The sequence below is a fragment of the Bos javanicus genome, chromosome 3 (assembly GCF_032452875.1).
Source record: "Bos javanicus breed banteng chromosome 3, ARS-OSU_banteng_1.0, whole genome shotgun sequence".
Classification (NCBI taxonomy): Eukaryota; Metazoa; Chordata; class Mammalia; order Artiodactyla; family Bovidae; genus Bos; species Bos javanicus.
Genome location: NC_083870.1, coordinates 99,587,473 through 99,609,179, shown reverse-complemented (window position 1 = coordinate 99,609,179; position 21,707 = coordinate 99,587,473). Strand labels below are relative to the sequence as shown.

Genomic DNA, 21,707 nt, shown 5'->3' with positions numbered 1-21,707 from the left:
CACTGCCAAGGTAGTGCAAGGGGCAGCTGGTAGGATCAGGGGCTAGGAATTGAATGCTGGCGAGTCTCTGATTCTGGCAATGTGGTGACCTCTCTCTGGTGCTAGAAGTGAGGATGGTTGCCAAATTTCAGCCACCGTGTGAACAGCAGGGTGTGTGACGAGTTGTGTAGCCATCGGCATAATAATGACCACCTTTTCACACAAGTTACCTTGAATGTTACACATTATCTCATTTAACTTAAACAAGAAGGTCATCAGTACTTGCTTTTTAAACTCATTTTCCAGATAATGAAACTGAGGCTCAGCTTGCCTGTGCCTTCTTGCTAGAGAGCTTCCATTGTTCCCTCTGGACACGGACTGCTGGGAGAACTTGCATTTATGTCAGGCTAAGACAGGACAGAAGCGACTTAGCAGCAGCAGCAGCAGCATGATGCTTTAAGTCCTTTTTTTGTTTTGTTTTGTTGAGTCATCTTCAGGAGCAAGGTTCAAGCCCTAGAAGGGAGAACCTGGGTCAGAGAAAGGCCAACTCCACTCCCAAGACCATAATACAAACTTGTGTGTACAAACTTTTCTGACCTTGTTTGGGTTAAATGAGATAGTGTGTGTCAAGTACCTGAAGCAGCCAAGGTAGCTTACATGAAAAGGTAGTCATTATTACGCCAGTGATCATACCAAGAATTGCCTTCTGTTTGTTCCTCTAAGGAACCCATTGCCTCGTTTCTTTGAAGCCCACTATCTAGTTTTCTTCATTTGAGTTTTGGTAGAAATCAGCCAGGCTGTCTCCTCTCTGTGAATTTGGGGACTGTTGTCTCTGCCCCGTGGAACTCAGCCCAGCCTGGGACTGTGGCTGACTGCAGGGTGTGGCTGGACTGGGAGCTGGCAGGGTGCCTGGGCTCATAGTATAAGGGAACTTGAGGGCAGTAGGAGGCAGACAGAAACCCGGGCAACTGCGACTCCAGCCATGGTGCCTGTTTTGCTCTCCCTGAGTCTCTCCCACCTGAGCCTGTGGGCTTTTGGACTGGTCTCAGTCTTGGTCTTCCTTAAGCTCACTCGCCTGCTGCTGCGGAGGCAGATGCTAGCCAGAGCTATGGACAGATTCTCAGGGCCCCCCACCCACTGGCTTTTTGGGCATGCCCTGGAGGTAAGTGACTGAGCGGAGGATAGAGAAAGAAGCCAGCCTCCTTTCCCTCTGGGAGTCTGGCCTAACCTGCTGGGGGCCATGGAAGGAGACCCTATGCTTGGGCAGAGGAATGGGGTTCTGTGAGCCGTGATTCCTGTTCATCTTTCCCACTGGGTCTCCCCCTCACTCTCACTTTCCAAGCTGGCCTCAGGTGGGGGTGGGGAATGGGGGTAGAATTTAAAAGCTGGGACTCAGAAGGGCCACAGATTCCTCCCCATTATTCTGAGGCCCAAGGTTCAGACAGAGCTCTGCTAAGGACTCAAGGATAACCTGGGGAAAAAAATTTCCTAGATAGTCTGATCCTACTAGGCAATCTCATTTAGAACTTAACCAGTATCCTCTTGTTCTGTGCACTGTAAAAATTTCCCTTTTTAGGGCAGAAAGTGGAAGTGAAGGCAGGGACAAGTGCTCTCACCTAAGAGACCTCCTGAACCACTTAAAAACTGGTGCTCCCAGATGTGGAGTTCTCCCTGCCATGCCTATGAACCGGGTCAGGGGCTAGGCATCTTCCTGGGTTCAGATTCTGATTCATCCTTCCCAGTTATCTCAGGGCGGTGGGGACCCTTAGCACCCATTGTCAGGAAGAGCTCTTAGTTCCTACCTCCATGAGGATCTAGAGTAGAGGTTTCTGAACACACAGAAAGGGACAGCTGCATTGGAATCAACTGGGAGAAGCAGATTCCTTGGCCCTTGAGCCCTGAAAACTCTAACATTTTGGAGCTAGGGGGTCTGAGTTAAAAAATGTCCCCAAGTGTTTTGCTCTGCAGCCGGGCTTGGGACAGTAGGTATAGCTGCCAGAGGTTAAGGTTTTGAGGGAGGAATTTAGATTTCTACTACATCTTGAGTAAACTTTTCCCAGAAGGAGTCTAGGGAATTGCCTTTCCTTCATGATTGACACTCAGGATAAGCTTACCTCTGGGTGGGATCAAGAATGTGATTAGTCACTCAGTTGTGTCTGACTCTTTGTGACCCTATGGACTATAGCCCACCAGGCTCCTCTGTCCATGGGATTTTGCAGGCAAGAATACTAGAGTGGGTTGCCATGCCCTCCTCCAGGGGATCTTTCCAATCCAGGGATCGAACCTGCGTCTCCTGCACTGGCAGGCAGCTTCTTTACTGCTGAACCAGTGGGGAAGCCTAGGCAAGAATAAGTCTCTACAAATAACTGTCTTCTTAGGATGGCCTGGGCTTCCCTGGTGGCTCAGACAGTAAAGTGTCTGCCTGCAATGCAGGAGACCCGGGTTCGATTCCTGGGTTGGGAAGATCCCCTGGAGAAGGAAATGGCAATCCACTCCAGCGCTCTTGCCTGGAAAATCCCATGGACAGAGGAGCCTGATAGGCTACAGTCCATAGGGTCACAAAGAGTTGGACACGACTGAGTGACTTCACTTTCACTTTAGGATGGCCTAGTAACATACCTGCATCCTAGACACACCCAGAAAAGGACAGAAAGTTCTGGAAGATGAATCAGACCCAGGGTCTGCTCTCAAAGAGCTTACTGTCTAGGGAGAAAATAGATACCAGAGCCTTCGCTGCCACCAGGCTACTAGGGGCTGGGGTGCCTCACCAGTGTTTTGCATCAACCCCAGGTTTGGTATCTCAGTGCTTGTCCTGTATGGTTGTCATCTTCTGTTTGCTTGTTCATCATTCCCACTTGACCATGGAGATCTGGTCTGATTCTTCCCTGTCCCCTCAGGGTACAGTACAAACCTCCCCAGAGTAGGTATCACTGGATGAACAGACAGTGAGTGTAGGAGAGTAGGGCAGGGTATCAAGAGAGGAGACAATGATGGAGAAGACAAGTGGAGGGACCAGGATTTATCTGGGGGGCTGTATTAAGTTCAGGGATGTTCTCTTCATGGGAAGGTTGAGGTATGACCCTAATGTGGGAAAGAGAGGCATTTAGAGAGACCTTCAGTCCCTTTCCTCTCGTGTCTCCTCCTCTTCTCCTTGCCTCCATCAAAGCTGGATTTGTCATCAGCCTGTGGGCTTTCCTAGGACAGAGACCTTGCTCTGTGACCCCCATATCAGTGCTGTCTGCCCTCTTTCCCCCGGGTGCTCCTGCCTTCACCATGAGAATGTATTAAGGACCTGGAACACAACTTAGCTTTGGCTTCCTGGCTCTCACACAAGTATCTGAAGGGCCTTGGCACCAGGAAGGGTGGGCAAGGCCCAGAGGGGTGGTTTCTCTCAGACACAACAAATGTTTCCTGGGGAACCATGGCAGGCCCAACACCCCTGCATTCCTCCGGGGCTTGGCACCTCTGCTCTCAGCTGAATGGACTTGTGCCTTTTCATCCAGGACATGATCACATACAGAGTAACTGCATGTTTGAGTCTCGGGCCTTGTGGTGATGGAAGTAGGAAAGGAAGGAGGAGGACTGGTGGTAAAAGGAAGGGCCCCAGGGGCTGGGAAGAGATGTCCATCAGGATTCACTTCTCCCTTCTTGGCCTCCAGTTATAGTCTGTCCTCTACCCATCAGCCCCCTCAATTCTTAGAATGTATCACCTTGAGGCAGGGGCCCAGAGAGGACCCAGCACATAATAGGTGCTCAGCCACATTGTTGACTGAAAGTTGGGGCCCCTGGGAGGGGCCCGAGGCTCTAATCTGCGTTGGAAGGAGAGAAAGGAGAATGTCAACTCCAAGCCCAGGACAGGTGATCTCCTGGGACTGTAAAGCCCTCTTCCCTGGTCCTGCTCATTGCTGGGATGGTTCCCTTGACCATGTGCAGGTTAGTGAAGAGTGCTGGCCTGGGGATGTGGCTTATTTTCACTCAGTAGACATTGATCATGGGCCTTCACCATGCTTCCTCTCTGTACTTCCATTTCCTTTTCTCCACATTTAGAAAAGCCCCTTTACCTTGCTGTGTTGGAAGGGGATCAACAGAGATAAAGTAGAGATACACTGCAAACTGCTGGGCAGATAGACATCGTGTGTCAGTCATTAGAGGCAGACTCTTGCTGCAGAACACAAGGAAGCACCTGCTTTCTTCATCTTCTTCCTTCCTCCTAAATCAACCCAGTCTTCAGGAGCCAGATAAGGTTCCCTTTGTTCCCAAGCAGCTAGCATTATCTGACCAATTACTCTGGGTCTGGCCCTATGTTGAGGCCAGCGGAGGAAGAAACAAGACTAGAGCCAGGCCCTAGGGGAACCCGGTCTGCAAGAGAGAGATAACACAGCATAGTGTTCCAGATCCTAGGGCCCAGGGAGGGGTCGATGCGCCAATTCTGAGAAGAATGTGGACATAGCAGTCCGTGAAAGTGCGGAAGGGAGGAAGATGATACCTATGATGATACCAAAGGGAGAGGCCAGAAAGAGCACTGTGTGTTTAAGAAATTAATTTGTTCAACAGATGTTTGTTTCTCAAGGTCTTACATGTGCCTGCATAGGTAGTTCTGAGCTTCTGGAGGGGTGAGAGTGAGGGCAAAGAGGAGAAAATAAAACTGGAGTGGGGTTGGAGACAGATCACATGGGACCTCACAGGCCAGGTCAAAAGGCTTTATTGTGAGCACAACAGGGAAGCAGGGAGTAGATTCATGCAAAGGAGTGAAGAGCTCAGATTTGGGTGGAAGAAAGATAAACTTTAGCTTCTGGGTGAAGACTAGATTGGCAGAGACTCAATAGGAGGCAGGGAGAGCAGGGTGGATGCTGAGGCAGTGTTGATGGTGTGAGCCAGCTGGATGAGGGAAATGAGAGGCAGAGCAGGCTCTCTTGGTGTTGTGGGCATGGGGGGAGAGGAGGCATTGATGCCTTCACTGCGGCCAGATATGAGACGTGTCAGGGAGACTCCCTTCATGTACCAGGAGAAGGGGGACATAGGATTGCTCTGGGAGCTTTGTTAGACTGTGGCATCAACACAGCTGACTCAGAGAAGAATTTGGCAAAATCACCTAAAAAGAGAAAGAACCCCTGAGCCACAAGACTGCTATGTAACCTGGAGGAATCAATTTCTGTGTCTGTCTATGTGTAGAAATGTGGGGATCTGAGACCCAGGAAGTGGGGGCTCAGGGGTTGGCAGCACCTGTCAGTGTCTGGGTATGGGAACCTTAGGTTCTGGATTTGGGGTGTTTCATGGCAGGACCTCTCTCCTCCCCACACCAGCCCCCAACCCCAGAATAGCTACATTTGGTTCTCTGAATTCTGGTTAGCTGATTCCAATGTAAAAGTCTCTTGGTGGATCTGCAGGGGAGAGGGGTAGCCACCACAGGGCGTCTCCCTCAGTATTAACATAAATCTCAGAGAAAACGTCATTCCTCGTTTCTGGTTAGTATCAGCATGGATGGTGTTTCCATCCCTAGGTACGGGAGGAGGGGCAGATTTTGGGGGCAAACACGCTGTGTTCACATTTGGAAATGCTGAGTTTGAGGGGCCTGGAGGATGTTATGCAGAAATGTCCACGGGGTAACTGGTCATGTTTCTGGAGCTCAGGAGAAGGGCAAGCTGGGATGAGAGGTCCATTTAAGAACTAGTCAGGTAGATGGCAAAGGAAGCAATGGGAGGAGGTGAGCACCTTCAGGGAGAAGGTGCAGCTTGGGAGCAGACTAGAGGCTAGATTTTGGGGAGCCTCAGTCTTTGATTAGCAAATGATAGGTGAGGAGCTGCTGAGATGGGGCATCAGGAGAGGCAGGAGGACAACCAGGAGAGAGCTCAAGAGAGAGAGGGGAGCTGACCATGTCCCATCACTGCTGGAGAGGTGGGGGCCGAGGCAGGAGCAAGCGGAAACAAGGAGGCAGCTCATTTGAGAAATTGGGTTATGAAGGGAGGAGGGCAATGCGGTGTTAGCTGGAGGAGGAAGCAGAACAAAAGGAGGGTTTGTTTGGTCAAGGGCAAGAGACTTGAACATGTTTAAAATACCAGTTGGCAAGGAGCTGGTAGAGAGGGTGTGTGTTAGGCAAGAGAGGGGGGACTGATGGATGAGGTACCCGAGGGGAGGGTTGAAATCTAAAGGGAGTGGCCTTGGACAAGCCCTGGATACCTCCTCTACTGGAATAGGAGGGAAGGTTAGGAGCAGGCAGTGGTTCTTCAGGTCTGGTAGCTGACTTTAAGGGATCTCTTTTCTGATAGGTTCTACTTTGTGAAGCAGAGCAAGACTGCATTACCAGGAGCAAGGAACAGAGGGGTGGAGGGATAGTTGAGGAAAAAGAATTTTTAGAGGGACAGATGCTGGCCAATAATATGAGGCTTTCTAGAAGGTATTTCTGCCGATCTCTGCTCAACTGTCACCTGAGAGAGGGCTTCCTTGATCCTTTAATCCCCTGTCTACTATAGCACCCCTGCTCCCCTTTCTCTTCATTTTTCTTCCAAGAGTTGCCACTACCTGCAATTGTATGCCTGATGTATTTGATTCTTGTTGATTTCCTTTCTCCCCACTTGGCAAGTAAGTTTAGGGAGGGCAGGGCTTTGTCCTATTCACACTATGTCCCCAGGAACTAGCACCATGCCTGGCATTGAGAGTGGGTGCTCCATGCCCATTTGTTGAATATGTGAGTGTATCCCTGGGAGACCCAACTCTGGGCAGCAAAGTCACTCACACAGGGTGAGGGCCGAAGTTTGCACCCCTAGGACTCCCGGGCGCCTCTTGGATATCTGCCTTTCTGTCTTCTGAGGTGTTGGATTGCTTCCTGTGTTCTGCTCCAACCTGGTTATTCCTGGTGCTGGAGTTCATCTTTGGTGCTGAAGACAGAGACAGGTGTTACAGGCAGAACATATACAGGGTATGGGACTGGAAAACCTAGACCTCAGAGTTGTGTGCCATTGGGCAAGGCCCATCATACCTCCCAGCCCATATGTGGTGCTAGAAGAGTCACAGAGACCTGTGTCAACCTCATCCAAAGCCTCCCAAGCTCCTTCTGTTGAGCCAGGGGTTGCTTCCATGCGTTATGTATTCACATACATCCACAGATACATGTGCAGTATTCTACTTGTCTCTGAAACAGAAGATAGAGGATAAAGTCACTTACTTGTCTCTAGAGTTGGGGGGGAACCATTTCTCTGCTCCTTGGAGCATCACGCATAGATCCCTTCCTCCAAGTTCCCCATGGCTCCCTGCTCATCCTCATAGTTGAATCTCCAAAGAGTTTGTGTAAATTGAGTATTTTTTTTTTCTCACTGATTTTCATGTTTTTTTCAAGGACACTGCCTCATCCCAATTTTTGTTGCTGCTTCTTGGCAGGCAGTCCCAACCCCTCTGGCTTTGACTACACAGATTTGCTGTCCTTGACACTACTGGGGCTCACAAACATCCCGAGTGCTCATGAATCTGGTGTGTGTGGGGGGCGGGGCAGGGCCCATGGTGTGGGGAAGACTATAGCACCCAAGGGCATCTAGGAATGTCCATACTGGAGGAGCACAGACCCAGGAGGATCTGGCCCCCAACTCCCAAGGGACAGTAGCAGCCCCAGAGAGCAGACTGCAAACTCATGGGGAAGGCCACAATCTGGCAGCTTTTAGTTCAGTGACTAAGGAGTCTTTTTTAATTTTTATTTTATTTAACTTCTTAATCTTTTTTTTTTTGCCACACTGTGTGGCATGGGGGATCCTAGATCCCTGGCCAGGGATTGAAGCCGTGCCCTCTGCACTGGGAGCGGTATGTCTTAAGTGCTGGACTGCCAGGGAAGTAAGAATTAAGATGATCCAGAGATGGTTGGGACTACTACATTTTGAAAGCAGTAAGTTCTTGGTTGCTTGAGATGTTTGAGCTCTGGGGGCAGAAGTTCCCACATGGTGAAGGAGCTGGGTCAGGCAATTCTGGGTCCTGGGAACCGGAGATCCGCATGACCTGCCTCAGGGGAGCCCCGCAGGCTGAGGAAGAGGAAAGCCCATCCCCTCCCCTCCTTAACAATTTGTTTTTCTGAACTGCTACCCCATTTTGTGAACAGATTTGTTTGTTCCCCGTGGGAGAGCTATGGCTGCAGCAGACTGGCTAAGCGGGTATCTTGTTTCCTGATTTGGCTCAACTGACTGATGACTTGGGCAGGCTCATTAACAGGAGGGGCAGTAGGAAGTGCCTCTGCAGAATCCCAGTCGGCCCCACTCCTGTGGAATGGTTCTCTTTGTCTTGGAATGTACCATTCCCACCTATAAAGAAGGATGATGGTTTGGCAATATTAATATCTCTTTCAGATCTACTCCTCAGGGCAAAACTTCCTCCAGTTCTGAGGAGGCAGAGAAGAGAGTGGTGCCCATGCTTGCTCTTTCCATCCCCTCCTGTTTATTCTTGGTGATGTCTACAATGGGTGCAAATGTGAGGATGAGTGGCATGTGGCTCTGGAGCCAGGGTCAGGGAATTATCTCCACAACTTGTTCTTTTCCTGCTTCCTTCCTTTTGGAGAAAAACAAGCTGGCCTAGACCTCGGAGTCCTGTAGGCGTCCCAACTTGGGTCATCTGAGGACTGGTCTGAGATGTCCAGTTATGCAACCCAGAGAAGCTAGCCAGGCAGCCATGACCCCTCGAGAGAGGATATCCCAGCCCTTTTGATGGGGCTGCCCTCCACTAGTGGGGCCAGGTGCCAAGAGCTATCCTCACTCCTGCCAGGATCCAGGGGTGATCAAGGGCATGCAGAAGAAATCTGGGCATGGGGAGGCAGGGCTTGCTCAGGCTGTGTATGTGCTGTGGGTGTGCTATGTGTCAGCATGAGGTCAAATCTCCCATCCTGGGTGGGGATGCTCCCGTCCTCAGGCCAGGGGGACACTCACAGCTAATAAGGAGAAAAACAAGGCACAGATGAACCAGATAAGCCAAGGGTTCCTTCCAACCCTGAGATTCTGTGAGTCTGGCTTTGTGATTTAAGCCTCTCCTTGTCCCCTGTCAACTGAACTTGAGAGGGATGGAGAGAAAGGGCACAGTCATGGTGTTCAAAAAGTCAGCAAGGAAAACCCAGGAGCGCAGATGGAAAAATAAGAGGGACACAGGAGGAAGGGATTATTTCCAGGGATACCAAACAAGAAGGAAGCAAGAAAGAGGTCAGGGACACCAGAAGGAAGGTTCCCTTTTACTAATCGGCAGAGATTATGTTGCTCACTTGTAACCTTTTGGACACTGTGTTCACAAGGGCAATGAAATTCTTACAACCCATTATTCTGGGTTGAACTCAGAATAAAGAGTTCAGAGGCAGAGGGGGAAAGGCTCTATGGGGAGATTACACTGGACCCTACAGAGGGCCTGGAAGGAGAGGAACCCCAGAAAAACCACAGATGATTGGCTGGAGGCCAAAGTAGCCAAGCCCAGTCCCTCTTTGGGATCTTGGTCTAGACAAGGATTCCTGGGGCTAAATTTTCAAATGTCCTGTGTTCTTCTTCAAGGTTGTTTCCTGGAAGATACAACATGGATTAATTGAGTGGGTGAGGACTGTGAAAAGAAACTTTACAAGGTGGAAAAGCTGGGCCAGTCCTTGCACGGCCTTGTCGTGAACAGCACGCCCTAGGATTGTGCAGTATACAGTTTATACAGCTGAACACAACAACCCTGACAGATTTCAGTACAGGGAAGAGAATGTGGGGCTCTAACCCAAGTTAGAGCACTACTAAGCTACAAGCAAAGTGCAAGTCAGTTCACACCTCTGAGCCTCAGTTTTCTCATCTGTAAGATGGGAATAATTGTTCTGCATTAGGTACCTGAAGTGATCTATGAATTCACTCCCGTAGCTCCTGATTTACGGGAGATACACAATAATATCTGTACCCTCCCATCCCCTATGTTGTAAGAAAGAATGTGGAAATGAGCAGTGAATCTGAACTTTAGCCAGAGCAGGCAGGATAGGGTCATCTGGGAAAACAAAAAGAAATCTGTGGTACTGTTTACCACACAGGAAGTGCTGATGGTGGCCTTTCTTCTTTCACTTCCAAGATTGAGTGAGACTTGAACTGGTTCTTCATGAGATGGCCTATCTCTGGCCAATGTTTAGACTAGCCAGATGCTTTGTATGCTTTCTCCCTCCTTTCTAGTCTTCTCTGTCAGCTCCTTTTTCATTCTGTTCATCTGGCACACTGTTTATCAAGGATACTCTGTATCTGGTGAGCTCCATAGTGACCTGGGGACGCCCCACACATGATCTGTGCTTCTGGGAAACTCACGGCCCACAGGTGGGGTCAGGTCAGGGGTCCTGGGTGTGAATCCCAGGTCTATCGCTGACAAGCCGTGTGACTAAGCTTCTCATAGTTGACTTGCCCTGAACTCCGAAGTAGGAATTATGATAGTGCCTATCTTATAGAATTTTCTGAGAGTTAAATAAAAGAATTTGCATGTAGTATTAGCTCAGTATCTGAACACATCAAATGTTCAGTGAATGTCAAATGTTTTATTAAATTTTGGGGGTCTTAGATAAAAGCAATTATAGCACAAGGCAGAATACGGGTAAGGCCTTGGTAGGGCTAGAGAGGTCCAGAGGAGGCAGAGATGTCAGCTGGTGGAAGGTTAGAGAGGTCCCCAGAGAGGTCATTCAGGCTGGATGCCAAGGTACAGACAGAACATCAATGGGCTCTCTTGGGTAGAGGGTATATGAAGAGTGAGGAATGGTATATAACAAATGCACGAGATGATGCCACACCCCAAGAGGTCAACGTAGTTTCAAGCACTCAGACTCCCAAGGCTGCCAGAGGCACAGTTAGCATTCGTTTCCTCCAAGGATATGGGCAAGCAGCCAGCAAGGCAGCATCAGGCATTCCTCACAACCTCCACATAGCCGTTAGCCACTGTTTGCTCCTCAGGGGACGGCCAAAGGCAGGGAGATAAGCTCCCCATCCTGGATGTGGGTCAAGCTTGTTTTCGAATCTCCAAGTCCCACCGAATCCCTGTGTCCACTAGCAGTCCCAAGGGTCCTGCAAGGTCATGCACATTACCAGAGTCACCACACTCAGAGAAGCCCAAAGCATGGTGCTCTCATCAGGTGTGCGTGGTTCTTTCCAGTCCAGATATTATTTACCTCCCAGGGTTCATTTGGCCATAGCTATGTTGCCTAGCAACACAGTTGATGTTCTACAGTTGTCAAGTTTCCAGGGGAATGGGTTGGAGAGTGTAACGCAAGGGTCAATTTACCTTGTAACAGGAGATAAAGTTTGGTGAATGCTTTACCTGCAGTTGGAAGTATCTCAGGGCATGTCCAGACCACACTCTTTATTGCATTTTAGGGGCATTGAGGAGGAAGATGTGTGCAGGAGATGCAGGGATGAGGCTTGGAAGAAGATATTGGGAATGGGAGGGAAGGTTTGAAGGAGAGGAAACTTTTAGTCAGTCGAGGGCTTCCCTTGCCCAGGATCCACATGACCTCAAATAATGACACACCTGCCTTGTGTGTTCATTAATGTCACAGTGACTTGCCCGAGTTCACACATCTGAAAAATAGGGGAAATCAACATTCAAACCCAGATCTGTCAGGCTCCAAAGACTGCTGTGAGTTCTTGGGAAGCAACCTCAGATCTCTGTACTTAGGCTCCTCTTACTTCCCTTGTGGCTCAGATGACCTTGGTTCAATCCCTGGGTTGGGAAGAGCCCCTGGAGAAGAAAATGGCAACCCACCCCAGTATTCTTGCCTGGAAAATCCCATGGACAGAGTATCCTGGTGGGATATGGTCCATGGGGTCACAAAGAGTTGGACACGACTGAACGACTTCACTTTTCCCTGAAATGGGAAGAATGGTTTTGAAGATGCGATGAATCAAGATATAAGGTGCTTAGAAGAAGGCCTGGCACACAGCAGGTGCTTAATGAAGATTGGTTGTTACTATACTGTCTCCCAAACTATGGTGCTAACCCATGGGCAGGCAACTGGAAAGTTTAAAGTGTACTTCTAAAAGGCTCCTTCAAAATAGGGGGAAATGGATAAATGCATAATGGTATACCCCTGAAGTGGAATACTAGGCAGTTGTTGGAAACACTCTGAAAAAAGTGAAGTCGTTCAGTTGTGTCCGACTCTTTGCGACCCCAAGGACTGTAGCCTATCATGCTCCTCCATCCGTGGGATTTTCCAGGCAAGAGTACTGGAGTGGGGTGCCATTTCCTTCTCCAAAGGATCTTTCCGACCCAAGGATCGAACCCAGGTGTCCCGCATTGTTGGCAGACACTTTGCTGTCTGAGCCATCAAATATCTTAAATAAAAAAGCCATGTCTTGGAAAGGTATTTATCATATACATAAGGCATATACAGTATATGTATATGTATCATATACATATACCGCTTACATAAGGCAGCTCTAGGTGAGTAGATGTGGCTAGAAAAACCTCCAAAGTTGGTCTCTGCAGCCTCGTCTCCAGCCACTGCCCCACCTAGTGGCAGCTCCTGGGAGACACCATACTTTTTCCTACTCCAGACACTGCTTGCTGCTCCCTCTGCCTTAGAGTGCTCTTCCCTTACTTTTCACACGGTCAGCTCCAGTATCATCTTTCAGTTTGACCTTGAATGTCCTCGCCAACAAGAGTCCATCCTGGGTCACTCTGTCTCAGCAGGGTCTCCCTGTTAAGTCTGTCTCCCAGCGCTGTGCTTATTTCCTTGTGAGTACTTCCTACTGTCTGCAGTCATTTGACTTTGTTGTTTACTTGTTTATTAACACTTCCCCACCTAGAGTGAATTGGAAGGACTGTGTTTATCTCATTCCCCTGAAACATCTAGACAGTGCTCTGCACATAGTACATCCTCAATTAAAAAAAAAAGTGCCCCATGATTTAGGGGTGGAATCGAGGTGATTTTGAGGTGTATTGAACAACAAGCTGGAATTCTCTAATGAAAACTTTGATGCTGAAAGAAACCTCTTTTTGGCTGCAGTGGAGATAGGTTGGTGACAGGTACCAGATGGAAGTAAGTTGGCCAGTTTGGGTTGCTGCGCTCACCCAGGGGCAATAAAGCGTGGCCTGGACTTAGAGCAGTGGCTCTGGGGCTGGAGAGAGGACTGAGCCCAGAGATGTATAGGACTGTAACTGGCTGGGAGGGAAGGGCTGCAGGAGGAGGGAGGGGTGCTCCCTGCACCTTCCCGGGCAACCTCCTCTCTTCCCTGCCGGCCTGGCTGGTGATGCTGGGGTCCTGAGTGGCCTGGCCTTCTGTTGCTATTTCAGATCCAGCAGACTGGGAGTTTGGACAAGGTGGTGTCCTGGACTCACGAGTTCCCTTACGCCCACCAACTCTGGGTTGGACAATTTCTTGGCTTCCTGAACATCTATGATCCTGACTATGCCAAAGCTGTGTACAGTCGAGGAGGTGAGGACTCCTGGAAGAAGTTGGAGCTTCCTGAGAGCAGAGGGCTCAGGGTGCCATGTGGGGAGGGGTCCTGGGCCTGCACCCTAAGTCTGGGCAGGTGAAGTCCTCACCTTATTCATCACCAAACATCCTCCAGGAATCCCCCAGTCCCTGTTTGACCAAGCTTCTCTTTCTCTTATAGACCCTAAGGCCCCAGATTTCTATGACTTCTTCCTCCAGTGGATAGGTGAGTAGGCACTTGCCCTCCCTGTCCTTGGTGCTGGGTGACCAGGAGCCTTCCCTGTCTGATCCCTCCTTGCCCAGTGTCCACTCTTATGGTTACTCCATCCACCGGACCACCTGGCCCCAAGTTGCCACCCTAAGCTCAGCTTCTCAGTAGGAAATAGTGGAGGAGGCAGGAGAACTCTGGGCTGCCTGAGAGGTGGGGTTCAGGCAACTTGTCCTGCCAGGGTGTCCTCTTCCCTGGGCAGGCAGGGCAAAGGCTCTGGGCAATGTTCCTCCCCGCATTAGCGAGGAACAGCTTCCTGGAGGAGGTGGCACTACAGGAGATCTGAGGAGATTATATTGGTGGTGCTGGCTGGGGCAAGGGCCTGTGGAAAGGAATGTGGAAAGACAGGATCCAGGCTGTCTTTCCAGGCTGCGAGGCTGGGTGCCTGAAAGGCAGACCTGGGTTTGGATGCCAGGCTGATCAGGAGGATGGGAGTGGGGTTAGGCGGGGTGGTGTGTGCTTGATCCCAGGCTGCCAGGGGTGGGGGCAGGATTGTGTGAACTGACCAGCCATCCCTCTCCCATGCCTCCCCCAGGGAAAGGCTTGCTGGTTCTCCAAGGGCCTAAGTGGTTCCAGCATCGCAAGCTGCTCACACCTGGCTTCCACTATGATGTGCTGAAGCCCTACGTGGCCCTGTTTGCTGAGTCCACGCGTGTCATGCTGGTGAGCTCCCTGTGCCAGGCTCCTGGAGGCTGTGCTGTGGGGCCAGCCCCCCGCCCCCCAGTTTTTCCTGGGAGAGGGCAGTGAGGAGAGTTGCTGAGGCCCGAGGCCCTGTTCTGCCTGCAGCAGCAGTGTGAGCCTTGCTCTGCCTGATACTTACTGCTGGCTGTGTGCTGACAACGTGCTGAGGCTCCAAGCCGCCCAACAGCCCCAGCTTTTGTCTCCACCGGGAGACCAGCACTCCCTCTTCCTACATCAAAGGGCCTCTGCGAGACCCCAGGAAAGCTCCTACTGTAGCAGACTGGAGGGCTGCCTGTATCTGAGAATATTAGGAAGACCTTTCATATCTAAAAAGTGTCTCCTCATCCTTGGCCTAGCACAACTGCCTGAACTAATGTCGAGAGTAACTCTAAAATGGATGCTGGGAGTCAGGGGTCAAGAACTAGGCTCAGAGGCTTATAGCCGGATAATCCCTGAGGTTACCTGGGCTAGCCTGTCTTCTTGCAGGAGACTACCCCCTCCCCACCCGCCAGCATCACTGCAGGCCTGACTCACACAGACTGAGCTGGGGAGCTTACCACCTTTGGCCCTCCTCTTCCCTCATACACAGCTGCCCTGGCTGTGTGTGCTGGGTGAGGTTCTGTGGGTTCTGAGGGTTCTGAGGTTCTGTGGGTTCTGCCCTCTGAGCCTGAACCACCCCCCACCCCCACCCATAACAGCAGGATGAGGCCAGGCCAGGGACCCGGAGTGCGTGTGGGGAGGACAGTGGTGGGTCCTGCAGGCACGGTGGGGCACCCAGCCTGGTGGGCCCCCTCCCCTACATCACCTCCCATCTCTGGGCTCTAGGACAAGTGGGAGAAAAAGGCTCGTGAGCAAAAGAGCTTTGACATCTACAGCGATGTGGGCCACATGGCGCTGGACTCGCTCATGAAGTGCACCTTTGGCAAAGGAACCAGCGGCCTGAATGACAGGTCAGGGGCCCTCGGGGCTGACCACGGTCTCCACCCAGGTCAGCTCAGAGGGCATGTGAGGTGGCAGGAATCCTGGGCCCTGGTCTGAGAGGAGAGGGGCGTCCTGCTCTACGGATCCCCAGCTCAGGTGGAGCCGGGCCTTTCCCATGGCTCTCATGGGAGGCTTGATGGTGGGGCGAGGACGGGCAGAGAGCGCAGTACTTGGAACTGGATTCCACTCACTCGGGGGCTCTGCTGCGGGTCAGGGTCTCAGCATCTCCCCTTCCCTCTACTGTGCAGGGACAATAACTACTACCTGTCGGTCAAAGAACTCACACTGCTGATGCAGCAGCGCATCGATTCCTTCCAGTACCACAATGACTTCATCTACTTTCTCACCCCACATGGCCGCCGCTTCCTGCGGGCCTGCCAGGTGGCCCATGACCACACAGGTGGGCCTTTCCTGCGCCGCCAGCCCACAGGAGGCCTAGGTTCTGGTCTAGCTCCTCCTGGCCCCTGGGGGACCCCTCCCATTGCAGGACCTCTGTTCCCCTTTTGGGCAGAGGGTGGGTCCGCAGGCAGTGACACCCTGTGCTCCCGGCCCAGACCAGGTCATCAGGGAACGGAAAGCAGCCCTCCAGGATGAGAAAGAGCGGGAGAGGATACAGAGCAAGAGGCACCTGGACTTCCTGGACATTCTCCTGGGGGCTCGGGTGAGTGCGCAGTCACCCACCCTTGCCTAGAACATGTCCCTGACGGGTCTTCAGACTGTCCTCCTGAGACAGGGCTCCCTGGACAGCAGCAGGGGCTGTTAAGCATCTTTTCCCTCTTTCTCCAGCAAATATGACCTGTTTCTTGTCCTGTGGTGCTGTGCTGTGCTCTGTCGCTCAGCTGTGTCCGACTCTGCAACCCCGTGAACTGTAGCCTGCCAGGCTCCTCTGTCAGTGGGGGATTCTCCAGGCAACAATACTAGAGTGGGTTGCCATGCCCTCCTCCAGGGGATCTTCCCAACCCAGGGCTTGAACCCAAATCTCCAGCATTGCAGGTGGATTATTTATTGTCTGAGCCACCAGGGAAGCCCAAGAATACTGGAGTGGGTAGCCTTTCCTTTCTCCAGGGGATCTTCCTGACCCAGGAATCGAACTGGAGTGTCCTGCATTGCAGGCAGATTCTTTACCAGCTGAGCTACCTGGGAAGCCCTTGTCCAATGGTATATATCAGCAAAGGCTCAGAGGTGGGAAGGTGACTGGTGTGGTGCTGGGGAGAGATGTAGTGGCAGGGAGGCTGGGTCTACATGAAACAGAAGACCAATTCCAGCCTTTGAAGACTCTGAAGAATCTTAGCAACCTAGAACCTTAGACTTTATACATTACTCATTCATTCATTCAAGGAGGTCATGGCAACCCATTACAGTACCCTTGCCTGGAGAATCTCATGGACAGAGGAGCCTGGGTGGGGCTAGAGTCCATAGGGTCACACAGAGTTGGACATGACTGAAGTGACTGAACACCCGCAGCAACATTCATTTATTCACTCATTCAACTGGTCCTTCCACTCCACAAACTCACTGAGCCCTACTCTGGGTTAGTTCTCACGCTAGGGATGCAGATGCTGAGAAAGCCCTAGCCCTGGCCTCCTGACTCTCACAGTCAGGTGGCAGGGACAGGAGGTAGATGTTGACAAAGACCTCTTCCTCCTCCAGAAGGCATTGTGTGTGTCAGGTGAGCCCAATGGATAGGACTGGGTAAAATCACAAGTCATTTGGCCAGAGGGATCAAAGAAGACTTCCTGGAGTAGGAGTCATCCAAGCTGGCCTTGGGAGAACAGATAGGAATCAAAGAGACGCTCCGAACCCCTAGTCTGAAAAGGAATTTCCCTCCCTCTCCCAGACCTTCATTTGACAGCTACTCTTGTGAGGCCTTGTTGGAACCTACCTCACATGCCTTGGGCTGTCCCATTGTGCTTTCCTGACCCAGGATGAAGAAGGCATCAAGCTATCAGATGAAGACCTCCGGGCCGAGGTGGACACATTCATGTTCGAAGGCCATGACACCACCACCAGCGCCATCTCATGGGTTCTGTACTGCATGTCCCTGTACCCCGAGCACCAGCGTCGTTGTCGGGAAGAGATTCAGGAGATTCTTGGGGACCGGGACACTTTGAAGTGGTGAGTGAGGCTGTGGGTGAGCCCAGTCTGTCCCAAGGAAGAGCTGCGCCTACAGGGCCATCCTGGAAACCAGGCGACGGCAGTTAGCCCTTGTCATTTTCCCCTCCAGAGTTGTGGCTTTTGGGGGGAAGCTATGTGTGGACACAGCCCCGAGCCCTTTCTCTCACCGTGGACCATTTTCAGATGTGTCTTGTAAAGGTGGTCAAGAGGCTGACTTTTATGTTGGCTCCCTCTGGTGGCAGAACGTGACTACCCTTCTGGGTTCCCAGATAGATCAGGGAGCATTGGAAAGGATTTGAACACTGAGGATAAACAGAGCTGGGGTAGCAGGAAGAGCTGATTCCCTCCCACCTGCTTTTGGATGGCCAATGTGCAGCCTCTAGACTCCTCTGATGAAGGAGAAAAGGCTGTTGCCCAAACATCATCACTTAGAAACTTACAACTATTTTGTTTCTTCATTCAAGCTTGAGCTCACTATCACGACACTGATTGACGCTGACCTCTCTCTGGAGAATGATCTTTGGCAGTTTTGACTGGCCCCCCTCCTGCATGTGCCCTCTGCCCCGCCTCTCCCTGCCTCTTCCCCTTGGGCTTTCGAGTCCTGTCACCTTTCTCTCTAGACTCCTGTGTTACCTCCAGCCCAGGGATAGGACACAGCAGGGGCCACAGAAAATGCTCAGTCGAGGGAAGAAACTTTAGACTCGCTGAGGGAGACTGACTTAGAATTCCAGAATCTGGGATTTGAAGGATGTGGTTTTACTGGTCAGAGGTTGGAAACCTCCTAGGGTGTCCAGCCAGGTGCCAGATGCTGTTAGGAGTGTGGGGGATGAGAGTGAGTGGCCAATACTGCCCTGGGGGAGTTTTTAGAAAGACAAACTCTTGCAGAACCAAAAAGCTAGAGAAAACCACAGAGTGGGGTAAGATTGAGCGGCCCCATGTTCAGAAGAGAGGAATCAAAAGGGGTGGGCCCAAGTTGGCTTTCTAAAGAGATGTGTGAGGCTCAGAAAGGCCAAGGGGGAGAACTGGGTGCTCTGGGTTGGGGAACAGTGTGAACACAGCCTGGAGGCAGGGAGTTGAAACATTTATTTAATTTTCATTTTATTCCATCTCAATCTTGAAGCAACTTAAAGGACACATTCAATTAAATGTAGAACACAAATGAAAAATGAGGACCGAGGGAATAAACCCTAGAGTTTGGGGCTCTGTAGTTAGCTGTTGCACAGTCATTATAGCTGGAGCACATTTGAGGTCTGAACTTCCTAGTGGCAAAATGGAAATATCTATCCATCTGTCTATCTATCTATCCATCTGTCTATCTATATGTAGTTACTCACCCCCTCCAAGCTTGTTATTGTTTGACATTTATTCATTCAGCCACTGTATGTCAGCCCCTACCCCTTGCCATTCCAGCTCCATGGGGAATGAAGCAGAACCTAAAGAACTGTTCCTCGTGGGGTTTCTGGGGGACACTGAAAGAGTGACCTTGCCTTTGATGGCCAGGAGCACATACACCCCTAGGATCCTGTGCTTTCCCTTCCTAGCTGTGAAAATGAGGGAGGGATGGAGAAAAGTGGAGCCAGGCCCCTGAGTCTGTGTGTCCACTCCACGTCTGGCCTGGACACTTGGAGCACTTGCGTCCCTCTGACTCCCTTATGTGTGATGGTGGTGAAGTGGGGATTCTGGCTGGGCCTGCCTTCCTGCAGGACTGTGCTGCCCCCCAGTCCACAAAGGCCTGTTTGTGTTGCTGGCAGGGACGATCTGGCAGAGATGACCTACCTGACAATGTGCATCAAGGAGAGCTTCCGCCTGTACCCGCCTGTGCCCCAAGTGTACCGCCAGCTCAGCCAGCCTGTCAACTTTGTGGATGGTCGCTCTCTACCTGAAGGTGGGATGCGGTAGATTTCGAGGTGGAGCCAGAGTCCCTGTGGGTGCTCTCTCTACCCCTGTACCAGAGGGGAAGAGACCAGGCTTTGTGTTCGGCCAGCATCAAAGTCCTAGCTCCATAATGTGTGGGTAAATCCACCAACATCTACACCTCTGGTCTGTCTCCTATGAACTGGGGGTGAGAAGGGTCCCTGCCATACAGGGCTGTTTTCAGAATTAAAGAGGCAGTATTCATCAGGGATGTCATGTACCACCAAGCAGATTGTGCCCTGAACAGCTTCAGGAGGCGTCATTCACTTAGACTATGATGTGGTGCAATGGACAAGCTGTACAACTGTGTGTGGTGGCTTTGTAAGGAGCGTTTGACTCTGGATCTGACACATAGTAAGCGCCCAATGAATGGTAGTTGTTACTACTGATGGCATACTACTTCTCTTGAGAGTCAGTTAATGGAAAGTGGGAAGTGGGTAATAATCCTTGCCTGTCCTTCCTCGTGGTGCGGTGGGTTTGGTCCTCTTTAACTTTTCCGTTCTACAAATGTCTGTGTCAGGTGCTACACCTGGTGCTGGGGCTATGGGAAGTAGGTGTGCTGTTGATCAACACACTTTGATGTGTTGAGGGTGGGTATGAACTTTCCGTCACTGGCAGTGCTCAGGGACGGACTGGTGCTCAGTTAGGGGCACCAGTTAGGGGATTCTGACCCTGTGAAGAGGTGGGCCTGGCTGTCCCAGGACTGTCTGGTCACCAGTTTTCTGCTCTGCTCTGCCCACAGGCAGCCTGATTTCTCTGCACATCTATGCCCTCCATAGGAATAGTACAGTGTGGCCTGACCCTGAGGTATGCCATCCCTGGGCTCGGAGTTCAGAGGAGGTGGGCTTCTGTGGGGTCAGCCTGCCCTGGGACCTGGCAGATATTCAAGCAAGCCCTGTCCCCTCAGGTCTTCGACCCCTTGCGCTTTTCTCCCGAGAACGTGGCCGGACGTCACAGCTTTGCCTTCATTCCCTTCTCTGCTGGGCCCAGGTAAGGAGAGCCCAACGTCCCTGTCCAGAGGTGAGGATGGAGGATGTCATGGAACATCCTTTGGGGGAACTCTGCGATGAGGAGGGCCATGCTGGGTGTGCGGTGACCCTGATGTGAGGGAAGTTCCAGGGACCCTCTTCCTGCCATTAGCATACTCTTGTCTTTGGCAGGTGGGGTGGGTGAGTCATTCCAAGAGAGACCCCTAAGTCACAACCGCAGTATGAACCTACCTAGTCTGGGACCCTCACTATGCCCCCAAGATCTGTTTCTGAAGACCAGGCCAATCAATCGATCAGTCAATGATTCATCCATACACAGTGACTGATTTCTGTTGGACACTTAGAGCGCTAGTTTTCATCACTCTGGATGTCTCATAGCCTGATGTCATTTTGTGCTGCTCATTGCAGGAACTGCATTGGCCAGCAGTTTGCTATGGCCGAGGTAAAGGTGGTCACAGCCCTCTGCTTGCTCCGTTTTGAGTTTGCCCCAGATCCCTCGAGGCTACCCATCAAGATGCCCCAACTGGTCCTACGCTCCAAGAATGGCATCCACCTCCATCTGAAGCCGCTGGGGCCAGGCTCTGAGAAGTAGCTCTGCTGAGATGAGAGCTCCAGACAGCCCAACCTGTGGCCTCTTCCTGGACGCTGCCCTCTCCAAGCTGGGTTGTAGAGTAGCTGTGCTCCCCTGTCTTCTGTAGGCTTATGGACTAGAATCAGAATAGGCATCTGATAGACAATCACCTCAAAGGCAATGCCATGTAAACATGTGTGTCTATAAATGCTTACTGCACATGTGTTCCCGAGCTCACTCATTCATTTAACAAACATGCTGAATAACTACTTGCTTCTAGATTCTTTATTGATCTCCCATAATTGTCCATCTTTCTAAAATTTACACGGCATTCACATGGAATCTGTGCCTTGGGACTGGTGGTTATGATCAGACACTCATCCACTCCACACAATAGACAGATGGCTTTCGGAGCTTGCCCCTTTCACCAAGATCTGTTTCTTTGTTTAACTTTGTATGTATGTGTCTGGAATATAACAGACATAAGGAAAAACTGCTTAAATCAAAGATACATAAGAAGGAATTTTTAGAGAAAACTCCCTGATAACCACTGTTGAGGTTGAGAAATATGGACTATGGTTTCATGGGTATAAATTCTGCCCCTTCTGAGATGGTCTCTGGGGTACTCCTGCCATCATCAGCATCTGTATCACTGTTACCTGGTGCCCTGGGCATGTGAGTTTTGGCTGGGGAAGGTAGCAGAGTGACATTAAAGGGTGGCTTCCTGGAAGAGATGGTGCTTGAATCAGGGTTTAAGGCAGGGTGAGGTATGAGGGTGCAAAGAGGGACTTTTGGAGAAGGACTCAGGCTGGGGCCACGTGG

The 21,707-nt window shown here is 51.1% G+C and overlaps 1 protein-coding gene across 1 annotated transcript; it reads left to right on the top strand.

Moving 5' to 3' along the window:
* The first annotated feature begins 915 nt into the window (after positions 1 to 915).
* On the top strand, positions 916 to 21,158 carry LOC133244637 (cytochrome P450 4B1). Its single transcript, XM_061412076.1, has 12 exons — positions 916 to 1,141; positions 13,225 to 13,366; positions 13,548 to 13,592; positions 14,170 to 14,297; positions 15,141 to 15,265; positions 15,545 to 15,696; positions 15,851 to 15,957; positions 17,221 to 17,411; positions 19,163 to 19,296; positions 20,068 to 20,132; positions 20,233 to 20,315; positions 20,723 to 21,158. Exons 1-12 carry the CDS (start codon positions 962 to 964, stop codon positions 20,904 to 20,906), a joined length of 1,536 nt encoding a protein of 511 aa, XP_061268060.1. The 5' UTR covers positions 916 to 961; the 3' UTR covers positions 20,907 to 21,158.
* The last annotated feature ends 549 nt before the right edge of the window (positions 21,159 to 21,707 follow it).